The sequence below is a fragment of the Crocodylus siamensis genome, chromosome 15, assembly GCF_052110815.1.
Source record: "Crocodylus siamensis isolate JL-2025a chromosome 15, ASM5211081v1, whole genome shotgun sequence".
Classification (NCBI taxonomy): Eukaryota; Metazoa; Chordata; order Crocodylia; family Crocodylidae; genus Crocodylus; species Crocodylus siamensis.
In genome coordinates this window covers 30,888,076-30,908,983 of record NC_143409.1, presented here as the reverse complement: position 1 = coordinate 30,908,983, position 20,908 = coordinate 30,888,076, and the positions used below count along the sequence as shown (strand labels likewise).

Sequence of the window (20,908 nt, the reverse complement as noted above, 5' to 3'; positions counted from 1 at the left end):
GGCTTTTCAATATATATGATTTAGAATCTAGAACTTTGGTCCAAGAGTGAACACCCAGAAAACAATCCTGCAGACATATTTGAGGTCACTAGAGCCACATCTCTGGCTCCTTGCCTCAAGACAGGTTGCTGACTATCCACCCTGGTCCTGCAGTTAGTACCTAGGTTTTGCCATCCTAACAACTCTCCATCTTGGGCATGCAGCCCTGCATGATGCCACCTGTCACATTAACACAGGCAGCATCAGCAGTGTTTATCCATCTCAGATTTTTTAAAAGCAGCCACCTGGAGCTCTATTCTCATAATGGTAAAAGTACAATGAAGTTTCTAAAGCCTGCAGACTGAAGCCTCCATTCAAAGTGATGTGTGAACTGCTGTTCTCCTGTAACTGGTTACTGCTTTGCAGTCACCCACAGATCATGAACTGAAACATGCAGACCATCAGGGTGTAGCTTATTTACCTTTCAGTAATTTGAGATCTTCACACCCTGTTGTCCATATGCACATTTCTCAGTCCAGTCTTCAGTACTCTTCCTCAAGGTCCTGCACAGCTACAAGTCCATGCCAAAGGTGCAGTACTTTCTTTTATGGCCTCTGTGAAGCACAAGGAGTGGCAGGGGATACTAATGTCACATGGGTACAGCTGGTAAGGTGCATGCAGCACATATACAACACTGTAGAACATTCATAATGAAAAGACATCTCAGACATTAAGCAGCTCCCGCCCTGCATTCAGCAGGATTTTTCCACAGTAACCTCTCTGTTGCGTGGTAACACGTTACAAAACCATACTAAGAAACAGTATTTTTTTTTTAAAAATGCAGTTTATATATTTCTTCACTAGAAGTAAGTATATTAACTTTATTGGGGGGGGGGAACAAAAATCAAATGAAAAATTTAGACTAGGCCCTGACTGGTGAACCACATGCCTTAGCACAATTGCTAAAACAGCTGTTAACTGTTCACATAAAGACAAATATTTAACAGTAGCAGGGGGAGTGGCTGACATGTGTACATGGTCTAAGATTCAGAAACGTTTCCTAAATTAGCTTTAGCTAGAGCTAGTCAACAATTTCAGACTCAAATCTATTTATATAGTTCAGAGGGAAAAAAAAAAAAAGATATGCAGGTAGCTTAAGTGAGCAGATACTACACACAAGTATATATTTCCAAATACATACTGTTCCAGTGTCTGCATTTGAGACAAAGTATTTTGTAGCTACAACAGTTATTTCATTTAAAAATTTAAATTCTTTCATGCCAAACCTAAGACAAAAATACATATAAGTGGTATGAGTATTTTGATTTTTCTGTTGATGTCAGAGTCCAAGATTCAGAAAAGCGTTATGAAAATGTTGTTATCACATTAACAAAATAAGAAGCATTTTTTAAGTGGCAACACAAGAAGTGCAATCAGTATTTCTGAAAACCTGTAGATTACAGTTGGCCAGCGGGATTGCTTCAGGGTATTTAAATTGGACAGTCATATATATGGATTTCTTGATCATCTCCAACAGATACGATTTTGGAACCATTTCCATTGTATTTCACGCCCCAGACCTGCCAATACAAATATATAAACAATAGCTCATGACAGCGGATAACAAGATCGGACATTATTTCTTCATATTCTTTGTGGTCCATAAGTTTGCTGAACACAAGAAATGTGGATGGTATTTACTAAAGGTCATTCTTTCCACTGTTCTTAATGCAAAGTTAATCCCCTCTTATGTCACTCATTTACCCTTTAGCTGTTGAAATAGGACACTGCTATCTACTTGTCTGATAAGGTCCTTATGCATTAGTCATCTTTACATTTTCACTGGTATTCTCGTCAGTGACTACCATTCAAATCCTGTCAAACCAATAATCATCCTTGTACACCATCCAATGCAACTGGACTTGATTTAATTGAATAGATGGAGTAAAAAGCTACATGAGCAAGTCTAAGCAAGAGGAATTTCCTTTAAAAGGAAAGCCATTTTCATTTCAGAAAGGGAAAAGCCTAAAAAATGCAAGGCTGGAAGGTATGCAGGAGTGCACCAGACAAGAATGGCTGCCTGTACCACCATGTAACCTAGAGGTCTATCTTACAGGACTTCAGAACCATTTTGAACCTGGGAGACTTAACAGGGTCAAACATCTGAACAAACTACTGAGAACATCTTGTAAAAGAAATACAAAAACAGCTCATTAGCTTGTTGTTGCCAAAAAGGGCAATAGACAGTCTACAACTGTTTGTTTGCGGAAGTTTTCTTCATGTGCACTGTTACTCCTCACCACCCACTTCCTAGGAGTCATTAGTGTGCATGTCAGCTGCCAAAGACAAGAGATCTACAGGCTCTCAAAGACAGAACAATTTACTTCATCTTCAAAAATCCAAATCTCATTTTACTGTAAGTCATCAAAAACATTATGGTTAACTGGAGAACAAGAAGAATGAACAGCTCAGGAGTATCAAGAGAATAAAATATAGCTAGCATGCAGGAGAAAAAACAAAAACAAAAAACAAATGAAAACTCCACACTTCTGGCTCTGTTTGTCAACATCTATGTTCAAAAAAATTTGACAGGAAAAAACTAGCTTGGTAAAGACTCAACTACTTCTTCCTCTCCCCTGCTGAAAGCTAGCTACCCACTACAGAGTACTCAGATTCAAGTCTTTTAAAGAACCAATAATCTTGATATTTAATAGGGAAAAGCCACTAAACCAGCTTTCAGGCCTGTTCTTAACACATATATTTGGAAAAAATATATAAAGGACATGTGCTCTGTGCACTACAAAGTGTGTGTACAAAGATCTTTTGATATAATAGACTGATGAGAATCCATTTTGCTTTTTGTAACTGTCTTTTGCTTGTGGCTGTACAAAGGATTATACAGAAAGAGATCAGCCAAAGTTTTAAAAAGTTAATATTTTTAGGATATTAATTTTTCAAATATTGTAAATACATTTTCAGCTGTAAAATACCATGGCACCACCTTTAAAGATAAACCAATAACCTATCCCCACTAAAATCAAAACCTAAAAGTATAAGGTCTTCTATTAGTACAACTTAAGGCATGAGGCAAGAATGCACACAATTCACAATTATTCATTCTTAATATACCTGATCCTGATGGTCAAAGAAAGTGTGAACACAGGTCCTTGTTCCAGCATCCCAAACTTTTACACTTTTGTCAGATGAACTGGAAAATATTGTTAATCAATACGTAAATTAGTACCAATATAAAAATCAACAGCCCAAAGAGCTCATACCACTGTATAAAGAACTACTGAATTTGGGGAAAAGCAACATAACATGTAGATCTTTACCAAACTCTAGAAATTGCATTTCTTAAACCAATGTTCAGTTATTGTTATATGAACATAGTAAATGAAGGAGAATTTGAAGCGCAGCGAGCACAGTCTGAAGTTTTCTTAGTCAACTTGCATCAATCAGATTCAACAAATTCTTGTTCTGAAGAATGTTTTTAAGTCTTCATTAGATTTATGATTTACTATAGTACAATGACATAAAGCATCAGATTATAAACTAGGCTACAACTGTCAAATTAAGTTGTCAATACACTTCGAGCATTCATGCCTTTATGTCCCTGGCTAAGGTTTTATATCAGGGTTTAGTCAGCAACTGAATGCACTACCACTTTCCTGCCACTGATTAAATAATGCAATCCTGGAATAACCAGACACATTTTGCAATGCCCCTGGATAAACTGTTAGTACGTCTTATCCCATGAATCGTTTTAGGATTTATCCTGGAACAGATACGAATATTGGTTTGAACAACTGCACTTTGTCCTGGGATAAAATGGTTTATCCTGAAACAAATGCAGTATGTTTACAGTCTACTAGATTTTGCTATTTACTTCCTAGTTTAATGTAGTAAGAGTGCAGTATCTTTCCTTACTTTCAGAAGTATTTCAAACAAAAAAAACCCACACCACCCAAAAAACCCAGCTCTTGCTGACTTCAGTGGGATGATATAAGGTACTTGTCAAAGTAATATCAGTCTCCCCTCTAATAATTTAAAATGGCTTTTCCAGTCAGCGTACATGCAATTCCAATGTTTTGGGGTTTGTTTGTTTTGGGGGGGTTGTTTTGTTTTGTTTTTCTAAACACATTTATTCTGTGATCTGTTTACATTATAAATGAAAGATTACCTTTCTTTCCAAAAAGTCTAAAAACAAGAAATACCTGGAAACGAAATGGGTATCATCAGGACAAAATGCCACATTTAATACCCAGGATCCATGACCACTTAGAGTCCCTGCCAAGTTTGCATGTTGCCTGTGGGAGAATGAGTTTAGATTTAGCAGTCACTTAATGAAAGTATATTAAACTTCAGTTTGCAAGTCCCAGAGAAGAGTGAGTAACTACTAGGTTGCATTTAGTGCAGCCTATAACAGCTGTTATTTTTTTTCCAACAAGAGTTCATAACGTGCAATTGTTCATCTCAATTGAATAACAGGTTGTATACAATGGATCCCATCTAAAACTATGAATTAGGTTGCTGGAGAAGATCTGTGAAGCACTTTGGTCTTCAACTGCCATCTTATTTTCATCATCCCTACAGGGGTATCCGCATTTTCTTAAAGTCTAGTAGAGATTGCAACTCAGACAAAAGACTGATCTGGGAAAAAATGTTTAGTTAGAACAGGTAAACACTTTTAAACACTTGCTTTTGCTATTTTTCTGTAAAATTATTCAAAAGCTATTCAAAAGTTGATTCAATATGCAGCCCATCTGTTAAGGTACAGTACCTTGTTGGGCCTGGTGCTGGCTGCGGGTGCTCGGCCACCTGGGCGACAGCGATCATCGCCTGCTGGAATTCACCATCCAGCGCAAGGTGGCAAAGGCCTGCAGCAAGGCAGCAGCCCTAGATTTCAGGAGGGCAGACTTGAATGAGCTAAGGAGAATAGTCAGGGAAGCACTGAGGTCCCAGAGGGGAGGGGAGCTAGGTGTCCAAGAAGAGTGGTCGCTCCTTAAGGAGATGATCCTCCAAGCCCAAAGGGAGGTAATCCCAACACGGATCAAATGGAGCAGGAGGGCGCAAAAGCCCCCATGGCTCACCAAAAGCATCTGGGAATGTCTTCTAGCTAAAAGGGAGGCATACACCCAATGGAAGGGAGGGGCCATCACCAGGGAGGACTATACTGCGGTTGCTCGGGGATGCAGGGGGGCAGTCAGGAAGGCCAAGAAGATGGAACTGGGACTAGCTATCCGGATCAAGGACAACAAGAAGTCCTTTTTTAAATACACAGGGGGCAAAAAGAAGGTTCCGGGTAACATGCGACCCCTGCAGAACACGCTAGGAAATTTGGTCATCACACCAGACGACAAAGCTAACCTATTTAACGACTTCTTTGCCTCCATTTTCCTGAGCAGGGACCGGATCAGCCCCCTCTCTGGGCACCCCTCAGGTCCCAGGGGAGGTGCACCCAGGCCTAGTGTCAGTGAGGATCTAGTCAGGAACTTCTGGAGGGACTGGACGTATTTAAATCAGCTGGTCCGGATGATCTCCACCCCAGAGTGCTGAGGGAATTGGCAGAGGTCATTGCAGAACCCCAGCACAGCTTTACGAGCACTCGTGGTACTCTGGTGTGGTGCCAGAGGACTGGAAGAGGGCCAACATGGTTCTCATCTTCAAAAAGGGGAGGAAGGAGGACCCAGGAAACTATAGGCCAGTTAGTCTTACCTCAATCCTTGGCAAGGTTTTTGAGAGAATTATTCTGGCACATGTCCACGAGGCGCCAGCAGGCGAGATTATGCTTAGGGGCAACCAACATGGGTTCATTACAGTCAGGTCCTGTCAAACCAACCTGGTGGCCTTCTACAACCAGGTCACCAAATCCTTAGATGCAGGGGTAGCAGTGGACACAGTCTTCCTGGACTTTCGGAAGGCCTTAACACTGTCTCTCAAAAGGATCTTGGAGTCATCATGGATGCCAACATGAACATGGGCCGGCAATGTGGGGAGGCAGTCAGGAAGGCCAACCACACCTTGTCATGCATCCACAGATGCATCTCAAGCAGGTCCAAGGAGGTGATCCTCCCCCTCTATGCAGCACTGGTCAGGCCGCAGCTGGCATACTGTGCCCAGTTCTAGGCACCGCACTTCAAGAGGGATGTGGACAACATGGAGAGGGTCCAGAGGAGGGCCACTTGCATGATCAGGGGGCAGCAGAGCAGGCCCTACAAGGACAAGCTATGGGACCTGAACCTGTTCAGCCTCCACAAGAGAAGGCTGAGGGGGGATCTAGTGGACTGTTACAAACTAGTCAGAGGGGACCAGCAGGCATTGGGGGAGTCCCTGTTCCCCCATGCACTACCAGGAGTGACTAGAAATAACAGTCACAAGCTGCCAGACGGTAAATTCAAGCTAGACATCAGGCGGCGCTACTTCACTGTCAGGGAGGCTAGGATCTGGAACCAACTTCCAAGAGAAGTGGTGCTGGCTCTTACTCTGGGGGTCTTTAAGAGGAGGCTAGACAAACACCTTGCCGGGGTCATTTGACCCCAGTACTCTTTCCTGCCGTGGCAGGGGGTCAGACTTTATGATCTGCTCAGGTCCCTTCCAACCCTACCAACTATGAAACTAAGGAATGTACCTTATTGTCTACAGATTTCTGTGACCGAGGTCACTGTAATTCAAGACCGAGCCTCTCCTTCTGCAGGTGGCAGAATCACGATGTCTAGGCAAAAGGCAGTGAGGATTAAAGCATAAATCTCGACTTAGCTATAAGATCAGAGCATAGTGATTTGGAAAGGAATTTCACTAGGAGGAGAGATGAGAAGAGAGAGCCCAGATAAGATGAGTCAGGAGAGCAACAGATCACTGAACGGGAGGGCAGCATAAAAGAGACCAAGTGTCACTGGAGCATAAAGGGCAAACATTGCGAATGAAACAGAACATCTTAAACATGCAGTGGAAACCTCAAGAGTCGAGACAAGAGCAAGCTGAAGGCTGGTGCACACACACATCTAAATATATATAGAAGCCGTCAGTTTTCAAGCCACGTCTGCCATGTACCATTGCACCTTTTTAAAGAAGGTAACTCAGTTGATGCTTTATTAAGTATAAAACAATGCATCTGTAACTACTAAGCTAAAAAGAAGAGACCCTCCAAAATGTTAAAAGTTCAAAAAAAATGTCTTAGAATATTAATTTTTCCATCAGGCGCATCTTGTGAAATGATAACTTACACATCATAAATTTTGATATATCCATCATCTGAAGCTGTGACAAGTAGCTGGGAATCTGGAGAAAATGTCAGTGAGCGAATGGGCATTGCATGGCCTGAAATTGAGAATCGGCATAGTCAGTTGGTAACTACTCTGTCACCTATACACATGCTGAGATTAACAACTGGATTTATGCACACTTTAACTATTAGACAGTGACATTGACAAATAAAGGGACAGTGCTTCAATCAGAATAGATCTATAAAAGGACACTGGTTTGGAAACAGAGCTATTGGGGTAACCTTGTACATGAATAACCAAGACAGGAATAAAATTAGCTTGACATTTCAGTTCATTACACAGTGATCAAGCATTTCATAACTAATGCTTTAATCAAGATTGGATCTATAACTTGCAGCTTACAAACATTCCAAAGCATTTACCTTCTAGCGTGTGCAGAAGTTTTCCAGTCGCAATATCAAAAATATTGATAATGCCATCTATTGCTCCACTCGCTAAATATTTTCCATCTGGGCTCTGTAACAATATACACATTATACATTTAACAAATAATCATATTAACATTTTATATTGGAAGAGTGGAGAAGAGAAACAGATCAAAGACAGCCTGCAAGGCAAGATATTTAACAGTATGGACTCTAGTTTTCAAATGGATCTTACTTTTGTGCATAACAGGAATTTTATTCTTCAGGCATTTCATTCTCCTGATGTTAAAGATCATCATACAGCTTGAAATTAAAGCACTTAAAAGTATGATTATTCCTACCCTAGGTGCATTATTCATTCCAGTTTACTTTAGTAATGAGGGGCTTTCTATTGCAAACATTTATTTTAAAAAGGGACTGTGGGGTTGTGTTTTATTTGAATTTCAGATTTCTCTGTCCCTTTGGAGAACTCATTTATCTTATGAAATTTATGGGGACTCAGATTTAAGGTGTAATCTAATCATTTTGGTGTCTTTGCTTGAAGTGCAAATATACTGAAGTGTATGTTTCCATAAAGCATTGCCACAACATTGGATAAATTTCAGCAGAGGATCTACTATAGCAAATATCAGCATGCATAGAGGAAAGGTCAATGAAGGTTACAAATATAGGTGCAATGTTCAGTATAGGAAATTAGTGATTAAATGTTTAGAAGGAAGTCTTTATTTTTTTTAAGTTCTTGTTAAAATGGCTAATACAGAATCTGAAAGTCTGATTTACACTAGAATGCACTGATGATATTATAATAAGAGAATATTAATTAAAGTCTCTTACATATGCAATGCTAAGGATGAATTTTCCTCTAGTGTCCAGGGAGTATTCTTTTTTTCCAGTCTCAACACCAAAAATATTTACTTTTCCCACATGACTTCCTGTTGCAAGATATTGGGAGTCTGGTGAAAAAGCCAAGGACCAGGCATCAACTGTATTGAGAGAGAAAGAGAATACTTAATACAGTATATAATATATTTCTTAGCCAATAATATTTATTTGTAGGATTATTCACATATTGGGCCAAATATAATTTGTTTGAGAAGAGTTATATTGCAATTTTCCAGTAAGATCAAGTGTGTAGAAGGAGGATGCACTACACTAGCAGCACATCAATAGTCTTAATGTGCATCACTGGGTTTAAATGGTCATTCTTCTATTGCCACATTCTGATTAACACTTGGATTCATACATATATGAAACAGCAAACTGACTTTTACTTCACTTTATGCATCCTCAACTAAGGGCACAGACAGAAGTGACAATTTTCACCCAATCTGGCCACAGAAAGCAGTCTGTAGCTGTGACCAAACAAGTGCATGGCTACAGACAGCTTAAAAGAAATGGCCAATTGGGTGAAAACATGACCCCTCAGCATGAGGGGTCAGATGAAGACATTTCAAAACAGTCTTCTGTAACTTCTGTCTGTGCTGCCTGCCAGCCTCAAGCTGTTTTCAGAATGGGAAGCAGGGGAGAAAAGAGGCAGAGGGAATTCACACTGGGGGGTATTCAGCCCCTGCTGGAGGTACACTGGAGTCCCCTTGCCTCCCCACCTAAGGTGTGGGGCTCCAATTCCCCTACCCTACCCTCTAGTGCTGGCTGGGGAACCCCTAGAATAAGCTCCTTCCACTCCCATTCCCATTGAAAACTTTGCAGCCTAGCAAGGCACAGGGGCTGTTCCTAGAGGAAAACTGGCTGCATGTTGCAACCAGCGGCTAGATTTCCCTCCCCTCCGCGAGCCAACAGCGAACTTCTGTTTGTTCCAAGAAATTGTTGCAACTCAGAACGCTTCCTGCAAAGCGTTCTCAGTTACAGTGGAGAACTGCACTTCTCCCTACACCCTAAATGAGTCACTTTACCACTAACTGACCTTTCAATGACGTAGCATGCAAGTAACACAAACAAGATTAGATAGAAACCTTGCCTGCCTCTGTAAATTATGCTAATTTAACTACAATCAACTTTTAAAAAGACTGACATATCAGTGCAATCTCTCATGAATGGACTTAGTTTAAAATAGTTCTGTATCAGTTTACCTTAAATCAACAGAGTAGCTGCCATCAAATAATGTACATGGTGCTGCAGTTTCACAAAGAGAACTACTATATCATGTGTAGTGTTCACTAATTGTATACTATATGTAAAGTACATGCATTGCAGAAATTACAGGTTACCAAATAAACAGAGGGATCTTACCAGGACCAGCATCTATTGACTTGATTTGTTTGCCAGTTTCTAAATCCCAAAGACGAATATGAGCATCGAGGGAACTGGATGCTGCAATGGAACCAGTGTGGCTGATATCCACGGACACCACACCCAGTTGATGACCCTCTAAAGTCCACTGTAGATCTAATTTTTCATCGTTCCTTTTGTTAAAAGGAAATAAAACACTAGTTAAGAGGAGTTTCAGGTACCAAACACACCTTCAACTTAAAATCTATACCTCCCTGCAAGTGACAAAGGCAGGCAGCTAAGCACAACCTGCTTTCAGAATCTATAACAGAGTACGGGGGAGGTAGAGGGGGCATATCCCCCTCCAAGCACTATTTTAGTAAAAAGATTGTTCTCTTTTTAAAAAAGTAGCTGCAATGAAGCGTTAATTCATGCAGCGAAAACTTCTCTAAATAATAAATGACTTGTAAGAAGCTCTTTAAAATGGAAGCGTTATTCTTATTTTTGCAGTCCTTTGCATTAGGTCTTCCTTCTATTTAACTTCCGAAGACAAGGGTATTTTGTCAATGATTTTTTAAAACAACATGATTTGTCATTCATCCTGTTAATGAGGGACAATATCCCAGTATATTTTGATTCTTAAGCATTTTAGAAAAAAATCAAATTCTCAACATACATCAGATACTGTCAGTTATTGACTAAGAATGCACCACTGAAAACAGGCTCAAACAACAGAATGGCACTAAGCTCCATCATAGAGGTGCCCTGCAGTACACCAATACTGGTGTTCTTGAGAATAAGGGAGGGGGAAAAATACTGTTTGGCAAGGTAGTCTACACTGGGGTTTTTTTTATTTTATGGAACACCTCACTTACCATTTCCAGACTTTCACTAAATCATCTAAGGAGCCTGAGATTACTGTTTCAGAACCATCTTTCTTATTCTTTCCCCATGCAACTGACCAGATGGCATCATCATGAGCTGAAAGAAAACATTAACGTTAGGGAAAAAGACCTACTACCTTTTCAAATCTAGCAGATATATTTATCCACAATAGTTGCTTGTTTTTATTTCCTGCCTCAGGCAGTAGAAACCTATATCAGTGTCCTGAATCAGACAATAGATGTTGTAGTTTCACGGTTAAGCCTAAAATTATGGCATGCCAAGAATATACATATTTTATGGCCACAAAAGAGTGGGAAAATTGCTAACACAATATTAGACAATATCTAGAAGCAGTTTATAAAGCAACAAAACCCACAGAAAGGAGATTAAAAATAATTAGATTCAAGATGAAATAAAGAAGAGAGAAAGTAATTCACTGCATTTATTTACTGGCTCTAAATTTCTTGCGAGATGAACCGTCAGTATAAATACCTCCATAAGAGCATTGAAAAGCTGTCAGGAATGAAGTAGGACATTTTCTGCAGTTAGAACTTACTCAGGAAAGTAAAGGATTGTGAAGAAAGATGCTATGGCACCACAGAACAGAACACTACGATTACAGTAATCAGCCAAGTGGGTAACGGGATGGGCTTTACTTTTCTTGGGAATACATGGATTTGTAAGTGTACCTGAACCAGGCAAGAAGAGAGTAAGGCAGCTTGAAAAATGTTTTCATGAGGCTAAATATAAACTCACTGACGTTAATGAAGGCTAATGCTCCATCATTACAGCCACATCCCATCACTTCAGTTTAAATACTGCTAAAGAGTTTTTTAAATCCACTGAAAATCCGGACTTGGCAAGAACATCGCCCACAACATTACATGAGTTTCTTTGGTTACATCAATTCTCAGGGAAATCAGAATTTTATGTAAGAAAAGCGGACAGCCTAAAAGCCCATGGGTCTCTCTTACCTTGCTCTTGCTTGAAGAGAATGCTGTACTGAAACGGGAAAGAAGAGCATCTGTTATACAAGAGGTCAACACTGCCCCCCTACCCCCAGCCAGAGGCGAGTCGGGTTAGTTACACCTTTACCTGGGTAGTCATTTCTTCGGGCAGGTCCACCAGGACGAGAAACGCTCTGGAAGCAAAACACGCGACGTTTGCAAAGGAGAGTCAAGGGGGCGGCCACAACACTGGGCCCCGCCAGGTAGCGAGCGCAGTGTCCCAGCTGCGGGTGTCCGAGCGGCAGCCCGAGACCCCAACACACCGACGCGCACTCCAGGCTCCACAGCACTGAGGGCAGAGGCAGCTCCGCCGCCGCCGTCTCCTCTTCTATGACCCTCAGCACCACCCCCCGCCCCGCTCGGGCAGGTGTTAGGAGTGCGCAGCGGACCGCGGCAGAGCCAGCCCGGCGCGGGCACCCTGGCACCGCGAGGGACCGCCGCAGGTCCCGTAGCACCCACCTGAGCAGCCCGCGCGCCCCGCTCCCGCCCACCGCCGTCGCTCGTCTCTGTACCCCCGCGCCGCTCCGCGCGCGTCGCAACAACCGGGTCGCCTCCTGATGACGTATATTACAACGGAGACACCGGCTAGAGCGGCCGGCTGCTCATCGAGGGAGAGGCCGGCTGCCCCCTGGCGGCGCCTTGCGCCCTTCCCGCCCGCCGCACAGAGCGGAGCCCAGTAGGGCTACGAGACCCGTGGTCCGCCCGCACCTTCGCCGGGCCCTAGGCCGCGGGCTGCGGGCGCTCAGCCGCGTCCCCCGGGCGGGGCGGGGCTCTCCCCAGCCAGGCAGCGCGGGGCTGGGGGCATGGGCGAGCCTCTCTGCCTCCCTGGGCACCATGCCGGGACGGCCCTGCTAGTGACTGAGACACCCCGCGCGGCTGCGGCCGGGACAGGTTGCACCTCGGAGACTGACCAGACTGAGCTGACGTTGTTTCCAGGTCTCCGCTTCAGCCAATCAGGGGCTCGTTGTCATGGGCCAGGCAGCACTCTCTCCCGTTATTGGCTGGTTCGCGGCTGGGGCGGGACCGTTCGGTGCCTTCCAGGCTGGCGCTGAGGTCCGGGGCAGGCCGGTGATGCGTCCCCCGAGCAAGGGCTGTGCCCAGAGGTGTTCTCTCGCTCCCTCTTGCCTTGTGATGCTTTGCTTCTGCTTCTGCTTCCTCCTCCTTCTTCCTTACTTCAGCGTGTGTGCAGAGCGTGAAAGCCCTCCTTGTAGTGGCTGGCTGTGCCTGGCTAGCAGACAGCTGCATGGGAGAAGCCCTACCGAGCCCCGCTTGGTTCAGGCAGGCTTCCTAAACATGCCTCAACAGTGCTGAAGCCAAAGAATGATAATCTAGACAGTAGTGACAGCACCTGCTGCTCCCCGAGTCTCTGGAACAGCTGTTGTGCATCAAAAAGGGCCTGGTTATCTGGAGATGACTTGCAGTTATCTCCTCCCTGCACTAAGTTTCAAAGAGAAGCAGTTGTCCCCCTGAATTAAGGCCTGTTTTCTCTGTAGCTGCCCCCTAGGCAATGGAAACCTTAACAGGAGCCAGCATTTCTAGAACAACAGTGTTTCTACATGTCATGATGTCACGATCTACAAGTGACAAAAATAATAGGGTGTGCACTGTGCTTAGAAACACAAGAGTAGCAATCACAGCCTAACCTTTATCAGTCAACAAAAATACAGGAACACCTTGATTTAACAATGTCTTTAGGGCATCTGAAACCTTCATGGAATCAGGAATTTGGATGACTGGGAGTTTTGGCTGTGTAAGATGTTTGAGCTCTGCAGAATTCAAATACAGCACCTGCAGAACCAGTTGGCTGCTGACCAGTCAACAACAACTTTTTCTTCTCTGTAGCAAAATATGAATTTATTAGCAAGGTGTAATGAGTGAGGTACACAAAGCTTGAAGTACCATATGGATTGGGTGAGAGTAGGTGTGTAGCCTTGCGTTTCTGGCTTATCGGGATGGTAAATATGGATGATTAACTGAACACCTACATTTTTAGGAGTTCAGCCTCAATGCATTCACATTTAAGGAAACAAGGACCATGTTTTCCAAAGAACTTAGCACTCAATACATGGCTGGTGGTCTGAGCTGTGTATGTTGGCGCATAAATTGGGGCAGAGCAGTTTAGAGGATTCTGGATTTAGGATCTATTTCTATGGAATGCTTTGGGGTTTGGACTACATATGCCAAAAGCGTTGTGTGAATTGAAATATCTTTAGTCTTCCTAGGGGAGAAACTACAGTGTCCTGGTTTGCATGTGCATATGCACAGAACCAGAACAAACTGGTGACAAACATAGGTAAGAGCACCTTGTAATTTGTTATATAGAGATATGCCACTAGGAGGTGTACTTTCTCATTCAAAGGAATAAACGTAGTGAAAAGCTGCTGTGATATGAAGAGGAGGGGATCAGATATTAGCATCATAGGCAGGTGGCCACAAAATGGTTCTTAGGCTAAAAAGGATGATTGGTGGTTTCCATGAATGTGCAGCCCACATTACAGGTACAATAGAGGGTAAATGGGCATGAGTAGACTTTTGTAAAACTCCCCCGTGGTCTCTAGGCTGAGAGAGTGCATGCCTAGGGGCAACATTAAGAATATTGGATTTTGGTGAATGTTCATTGTGACATTTTACATTCGGACATTTATAACCTGTGGGGCATTTGAACAACACCTACTTTCCTTTAGCTCTTAACCTCAATGTTTTTAAATCCATATGTTTGTTTTAATTATAATTTGCCTTTATATAAATATTTTAACTTTGAGATTAAAATACCAGCCTTCAAAGGCACCAATCTGAAAATGCTATGTTGTAAAAACACCAGCTTTAACTTGTTTGAGTATCAGTGTATTACATTAATTAAAAATGAGAGAACCTTTTAAAAGCCAGTTTCATTTTCATTTCCACACTCTGCATTTATCTTAATATGGCATTACCCTGATTAGCTTTAAGACTGAGTTCGATCATTTAATGAATGACATGATAGCACATGGTTGGCTGTGGTACCTGGAGACTGGGCTTGATGATTCTGGAGGTCCCCTCAGTGATGTGTTCCTGTGTTGTATGTTCTTATTCCCTTTGTTTCATCAGTTTCATCAGTTTCAGATTTGGTTTCCCAGCTTAGACAAGTCCATGATTACTGAAAAGGCCAGTTACAGAAACTATAACCTAATATTGTCTGGAGTCAGAATGAAGATTTTACATCATCTGTCCATTGCGGGGCAGCACCATCAAGTTAATCTCTAAGCAGCTAACGTGTAGCCCTCACAATAAAACATTAATTACTATGAGACTTCCCTGTTATGATCATGGAGATGCAGACTCTGTACAGCTGTGGTGGAGAGGAAGAATCCTCTGCTTGAATTGCCTGATGTGCCCCCAGGAAACCTGCCTGCTGTGTAAGGAGCTGACACCTTTGGAATTAATTCAAGTGTCATCTAGCATTGCTTTCTCATTCATTTTAGTAGTCTCTGTCTCCTTCACCCAAGTCCTAGCTAGGGAGTCACGTATGGAACATGCATGTGTCTTTGAAAGATACTGTATAAGCACATGTAGCGCTGCCAGCAGCATTGCAATATGCTTGGGCAGCCAGGAAAATGAGGATTAAAGGAAAATGCTCATGCTCCTCAAAAATGGATCCAAGTACAATCTCTGGCTCCACATCCTCTTTTTTGAAACATGCCCACTGACTGGCACAAATGGAGATTGCAAATCCTTTCCAGTTTCCCTTTGCTCATGTTTCTTTGCTTGCTTATTGCTTCTTTCTACCTTTACTTATTTTTCTGATCCTCCTCCTCCCTCCTCTTTGCTCAGTCTACAATTTCAGAGCATCTCACTGATAGGATTTTAATCAGAGATGGTCCCAAGCTGCAGAATTTAGATCTAGGGAGGTCTAGTCTAGGCTTTTTTTTTTGAGCCTATCTCTCTCATTTTTAAAAACAACCTTAAAACTGGCTAACTGCCCATCATCTGGATTGTGGCACCTGGCCCAGTCACAACAGACTTTATGGGATACAAGTGGGATTCTAGTTCAAATCAGAACTGTCCTTGAACTCCAATTTCGTGCCCAGACACAACCAAAATAGGAAAACAATAGAATAGAAAAGCTTGCCTCCAAAAACATGAAATCATATTTAGGATTCATTTGCCCCTGAGAACTAGGGCAGACTCATCACTGCCATTTCAAAGATGGAGAAAACTGAGGGCAGTTTTTACCCAAGCTCCCATAGTGAGTCAGGCAGGAGTAGAGCCAGGAAGAGAACTTTTTTCTTCATTTCTTGCAGTAGGCCCTGATTCGGCAAACCATTTAAGCATGTATATAATTTGAAGCATATGCTTAAGTCTTCAAGTGCTGAATGAATTGGGACTCCAGCCAATAGACAAATCTTTCTTCCCATTCAGGCAATAAGCAGCAGCAACTCCATGGGGCAGACATAAATGGAAAAGAAAATTAAGCTGTCTAGAAACTGAGACCAGCAGAAAGAAAGATGAGGAATAACAGTATTTGGTGCTTGAAGGGACAAATCCTACCCTGGCTGGTGCTGTATGTAGTCTGGTCAAATATGTCTGTCTAAGGTGCAAGCATGCGAAGGGCTTGGCCTGGAAAGCACTTTCCACCCAATGGTCTGTGGTGGGCACTGGAATCCAAGTGAATGAAGAGCTTGTTCCAGAAAGAAAAGAGTAAGATAAAGTAGTTAATTAAACAAAATAAATCCTAGAAACTGAACTCCATCATTCAATGGAAGCAACTTCAATCCTGGCATTTCCTGCAGGGAAACCAAAATGGTCAAACAGAACGGCAAACCTTTTAATCTCCTGTTTAATAGCATTTGTAGGCCAGGGGGAACCTCAGGGACTGAATTGCCTTGGAAGAAAATCAAAAAGTCCCAGAGAGCAGTTTTCCCATTAGTCTGTGCTAGATGATAACTAACTGCAGCTCCTGTTCTTTCCTCCGTTTGCCTTTTTCCTTTTGGAAGCAGGACTTTACTGTTTTTATCTCCCCCCACACTTATCCGTTAGGAGTGATTGTTTACATGGGGAGAGTTCTTTGTTTTGTTTCCAAGTGGTGCTACTCTGTGTAAGGGAGTGTGGGTTTTTTCTTCTTGCTCTAAAATGCTGAATTAGTACAAAATGTAATGACAACCAAAGAAATTGCTATTGCTGTTTTATAAGGACCAAAATATGCCACTTGAAAAATGCCGCATGTTTGTGACTTGTTTACCTGTACACCAAAAATAACAGAGACACAATCCTTGCTTTTGATGAGTCTTACATACTTATTGTGGCAGAGCACCTTTGGGTACCTGCCACTTTAAGGGTGAGAGCAGACAGCAGGAAAACTGGCAGGTGTGGACCAGTCTTGATGAGAAAGTCACATGGCCACAGGCCGGGCCATATGATTGGAGGCAAGGGCTGACCAACCTCCAATTTAGCTCAGGCCTCAGAGCTGACCTAGCAGTCTGCTGCTGGCAGCCAGGGAGCAACTACACTTGGATGAGCTGCTGCCTGGAGCACCTTGGAGATAATGGAGGCACCGTGGGGATGAAAAAAAGGTTCCTAGGGGGCCCAGTGGGGTCATAAGCCCCTAGAAGAAGGCTAGGACATAGTAAAAGCAAGGTGTAGCCTAGGCATGGGGATAACAGCTTGTATGCCTACAAAGGGGCAGGCAAGCCCCTGAGTAGATCTGGCAGGGGTGAAGCCAGGGGCTCAGGTGAGCCCAGTTGAGCTATGCCTCAACCAGCATTGTAGGCTAATCTGGATTAGGGTGAGGGCTCTATGGTCGTACCCAGGAGGGACCCCTCTGGAGTATGGGGGTCAGCAGCTGCTAGGTTGACTTTCTGATCCCTTGCACTGGTCAATGCAAGAGGGCCAGGGCCAGAAGGCCAAAGGGCAATTAAGCCCAATGTGAGGGGCAGCCCAGGCCCATGGTGAACTATATGGCACCCTGAATGGCCCAGAGGCAGAGCCAGAGCCCATAAGAGATGAAGATCTCTTCAATGGGGAGGGCATCAAAGCCGAAGAGGGTAGGGGTCAGCCAGCAAGCAGGCTGTTATGAAATCCGAATGGGGTCAGACCGAGAGCTGGACTCGAGAGAGAAAGCCCAGTACATCATCCAGGAGCCCTAATGAGGGAACTAGATCAGTGGGTGGTATGAATGAGACCCAATGGGATTGAGAGAAAGGATGGATGCATGAGGTGTAGCAAGAGGCTGAGTTTGGCTTTGCCACAAGCTGAAGCAAAGAGCAACTGAAGGATGTCATCTGTGAGGCATGGGACACAATAAGGGAAGATCAAGGTCATGTGTACACCCCTAGGCATTGAGGTCTTAAACGGGAAGCCTCCTGAATTTTACAACCAGTATCTTAACAACAAGGTGTGGCAGACGAGACTGGGCAGACTGCCCTAGACAGGTGGGTGGCCAGGCCTGGGGAGTTGCCCCCTGTCACACTTATATATTACAGAAAATGTTTATATCCTGGCATTGCATCAATTCATAGACATTAGGGCTGGAATGGACCCCACGAGATCATCAGGTCCAGCCCCCTGCCCAAGGGGCAGGAAGTCAGTTGGGGTCAGATCACCCCAGCAAGATAAGCAACCAAGCTTTTCTTAAAGTTACCCAGAGTAGGTGCTTGCACCACTTCTGGGGGGAGTCTATTCCAGACTCTGGAGACTCGGACAGTAAAGAAGTTTTTCCTTATGCCCAATCTAAAACAGTTGTCACGGAGTCACGTAAGTGCCCCGTGACTGTGAGGGTGATTGGCAGAGCTGCCAATCACCCGGGCAGCTCAGGTGCTGGTTACCAGGGCGACCAGGCGGGTCACATGGCCAGAAGGGGGCAGGGCCAGGCCTTTATAAACAGCTTAGGCCTGAGCCTGACACACAGTTCCCTTCTGGCTGCCGCAGGAGCAGGAGCTCTGCAGCTGAGTTGAGTGGCCTGAGTTAGTGGTCGCAGCCTTACCACACTAACCGGCTGCGATGATGCGGGGAACAAGATCGCCCTGAAGGGAGGTAGGACTGAGAGCCCTGGCGGGGCTTGGAGTTATGGTTAGGCATACGGAGCCTCTGTGTTTATGTTGCAGCCAGATGGCTTGAGTTTAAGTTACAGTTTGTACCGGAGGACCGGGTGAGGCTGTAGGGGAGCGAGGAGGCCTCACAGGGGCTCCCCAACAGCTTGGGGGTTCCCAGTGCCCAGTAGGGGCACAGTTGCCAGCAGGGCACTACTGTTGGTGCTGAAGAGGCACCGTATTGCGCCAGGGAGGCGCGGTGTGCGGGGTTGCCGACCCCGGCCCATAAGGGCGGTGTTTGCCCAGTTGGGCAAACGAACCCAGAGAAGGGTCAAGGGGACAGGCACGGCGGCGAGCGCCTGTGCCCCTAGCGCGAGGCGCGCGGTGTCGGCTCTAGAGAGGGCAAGGCCCCAGAGCGGGGCAGGGACAGAGCGCGAGGCGCGCGGTGTCAGCCTTAGAGAGGGCAAGGCCCCAGAGCGGGGCAGAGACAGAGCGCGAGGCGCGCGGTGTCAGCCTTAGAGAGGGCAAGGCCCCAGAGCGGGGCAGAGACAGAGCGCGAGGCGCGCGGTGTCAGCCTTAGAGAGGGCAAGGCCCCAGAATGGGGCAGAGACAGAGCGCGAGGCGCGCGGTGTCAGCCCTAGGGAGGGCAAGGCCCCAGAGCGGGGCAGAACAAGCAGCGAAAGCGAGCCGGCCCAAGGGCGCCGGTGGAGAGGGCGGCGAAAGCGAGCCGGCCCAAGGGCGCCGGTGGAGAGGGCGGCGAAAGCGAGCCGGCCCAAGGGCGCCGGTGGAGAGGGCGGCGAAAGCGAGCCCTGACCCAAGGGCGCCGGCATTAGGGCGGCAGGAGCAAGCCGGCCCAAGGGCGCCGGCATTAGGGCGGCGATAACGCCCTAGACCCAGGCGGAGCCAGCGATTAGCTAGACGCCGGCGAGAAGCCGGACTCAGGGGGCGCCGGTATTAGGCGGCGCTAGCGAGCCGGACCCAGGGGGCGCCAGCGATTAGCTGGATGCCAGTGAGACAGGCCCAGGGCGCAGGGAGCGGGCTGGAGATAGGAGCCTGACCCAAGGGGGCGCCAGGTGGGCGAGGAGCCCAGGGGCCCGAGAGAGAGAACGAGGGCACCCGAGGGGCGAGGGACCATACAAACGTCCCCCAGAACAGCTGCGAGGCTTGGGGCGTGCTGAAGGGGAGGTTTGGAGGCACGCATAGCCCTTAAGACGGGGCGCATATAGATACCCCATTCTGGAGTAGGGACCGGAACATCAGTACTGTCCACTAGGGAAACAGGCAGCCTCCCATATTACTTATTGGTCATCAAAGTCGTGGCGGGCGAGATTCTGAGGGTGCTACGTTCACCCTAACGTGATGGTAGGGGGCGCTAGGGAGTTCACGGCCGCCCCTAGGCCCCGCTCCCTCACAACAGTCTTCCAGCAGTTTGTGACCATTACACCTTGTCTTCTCTTGGGGTGCCCTCGTGAACAGATGTTCTCCTAGCTTCTGATGCACACCCCTGATATACTTACAGGCTGCCACCAAGTCACCCCTGAGCCTTCTCCAGGCTAAAGAGTCCCATGCCTCTCAGCCTTTCCTCATAAGGCCTCTTATCATGCATGTGGCTCTCCTCTGGACTCCCTCAAGCTTCTCCATATCCTTTCTAAAATGTAGAGCCCAAAACTGGATGTAGTACTCCAGCTGCAGCCTCACCAAGGCCAAGTAAAGCAAAAGGTTGACTTTTTGGGTTTTGATTGAGATGCATCAGTAGATGCAAGCCAGAGTTTTATTTGCTTTGCCAGTTGTGGCATCACATAGGTGGCTCATGTTCGATTTGTGGTCAATCATGATGCCCAAGTCTTTTTCAGTCATGGTGGTAGTGAGTGTAGCACTATAGCCTATAACTATGATGTGGGTTTTTTCTTCTGAGGTGGAGCACTCTGCATTTTTCCATGTTGAATATCAGCAGGTTTTGATCCACCCACCTTGTGAGCCTGTCTAGGTTGGCCTGAATTGCCAGCCTATCCTCTAGAGTGACCACACTTCCCCATAACTTGCTGTTATCTGCAAACTTAGCCAGTTCACATCTGACATCTTCACATGCGCATGATAATCAGCCAGATTTCCAACTAAGACCTTCTGCACCAAAAACAAAGGCCTGTAATTCTTGA

At 45.2% G+C, this 20,908-nt stretch overlaps 1 protein-coding gene across 4 annotated transcripts; it reads right to left on the bottom strand.

Annotated features, from left to right (window-relative positions):
* Positions 1–846: 846 nt before the first annotated feature.
* SKIC8 (SKI8 subunit of superkiller complex) lies at positions 847–12,722 on the bottom strand. 4 transcript variants are annotated; one of them, XM_090028608.1, is made up of 11 exons: positions 12,660–12,722; positions 11,837–11,882; positions 11,716–11,743; positions 10,732–10,837; positions 9,878–10,050; positions 8,465–8,613; positions 7,628–7,721; positions 7,206–7,299; positions 4,197–4,289; positions 3,109–3,187; positions 847–1,559 (listed from the first exon to the last, which is right to left on the bottom strand). In XM_090028608.1, exons 2-11 carry the CDS (start codon positions 11,846–11,848, stop codon positions 1,470–1,472), a joined length of 918 nt encoding a protein of 305 aa, XP_089884734.1. In that variant the 5' UTR covers positions 11,849–11,882; positions 12,660–12,722; the 3' UTR covers positions 847–1,469. The 4 variants fall into 4 exon arrangements, with proteins under 4 accessions (XP_089884734.1, XP_089884732.1, XP_089884735.1 ...); XM_090028606.1 differs by lacking the exon at positions 12,660–12,722 and adding an exon at positions 12,457–12,642; XM_090028609.1 differs by lacking the exon at positions 12,660–12,722 and adding an exon at positions 12,261–12,321.
* Positions 12,723–20,908: the final 8,186 nt, after the last annotated feature.

Bases quoted from the DNA above. Each gene is read 5' to 3' on its own strand.
- SKIC8 (XM_090028606.1), bottom strand. From the start codon at position 12,584: ATGGTGCCCAGGGAGGCAGAGAGGCTCGCCCATGCCCCCAGCCCCGCG. The intron at 7,722-8,464 runs GTAAGAGACTTT...ATATTGTTACAG, and splicing joins TCATCCTTAGCATTGCATAT to AGCCCAGATGGAAAATATTT. The intron at 1,560-3,108 runs GTATATTAAGAA...TTGTATTGGCAG, and splicing joins TCTTTGACCATCAGGATCAG to GTCTGGGGCGTGAAATACAA.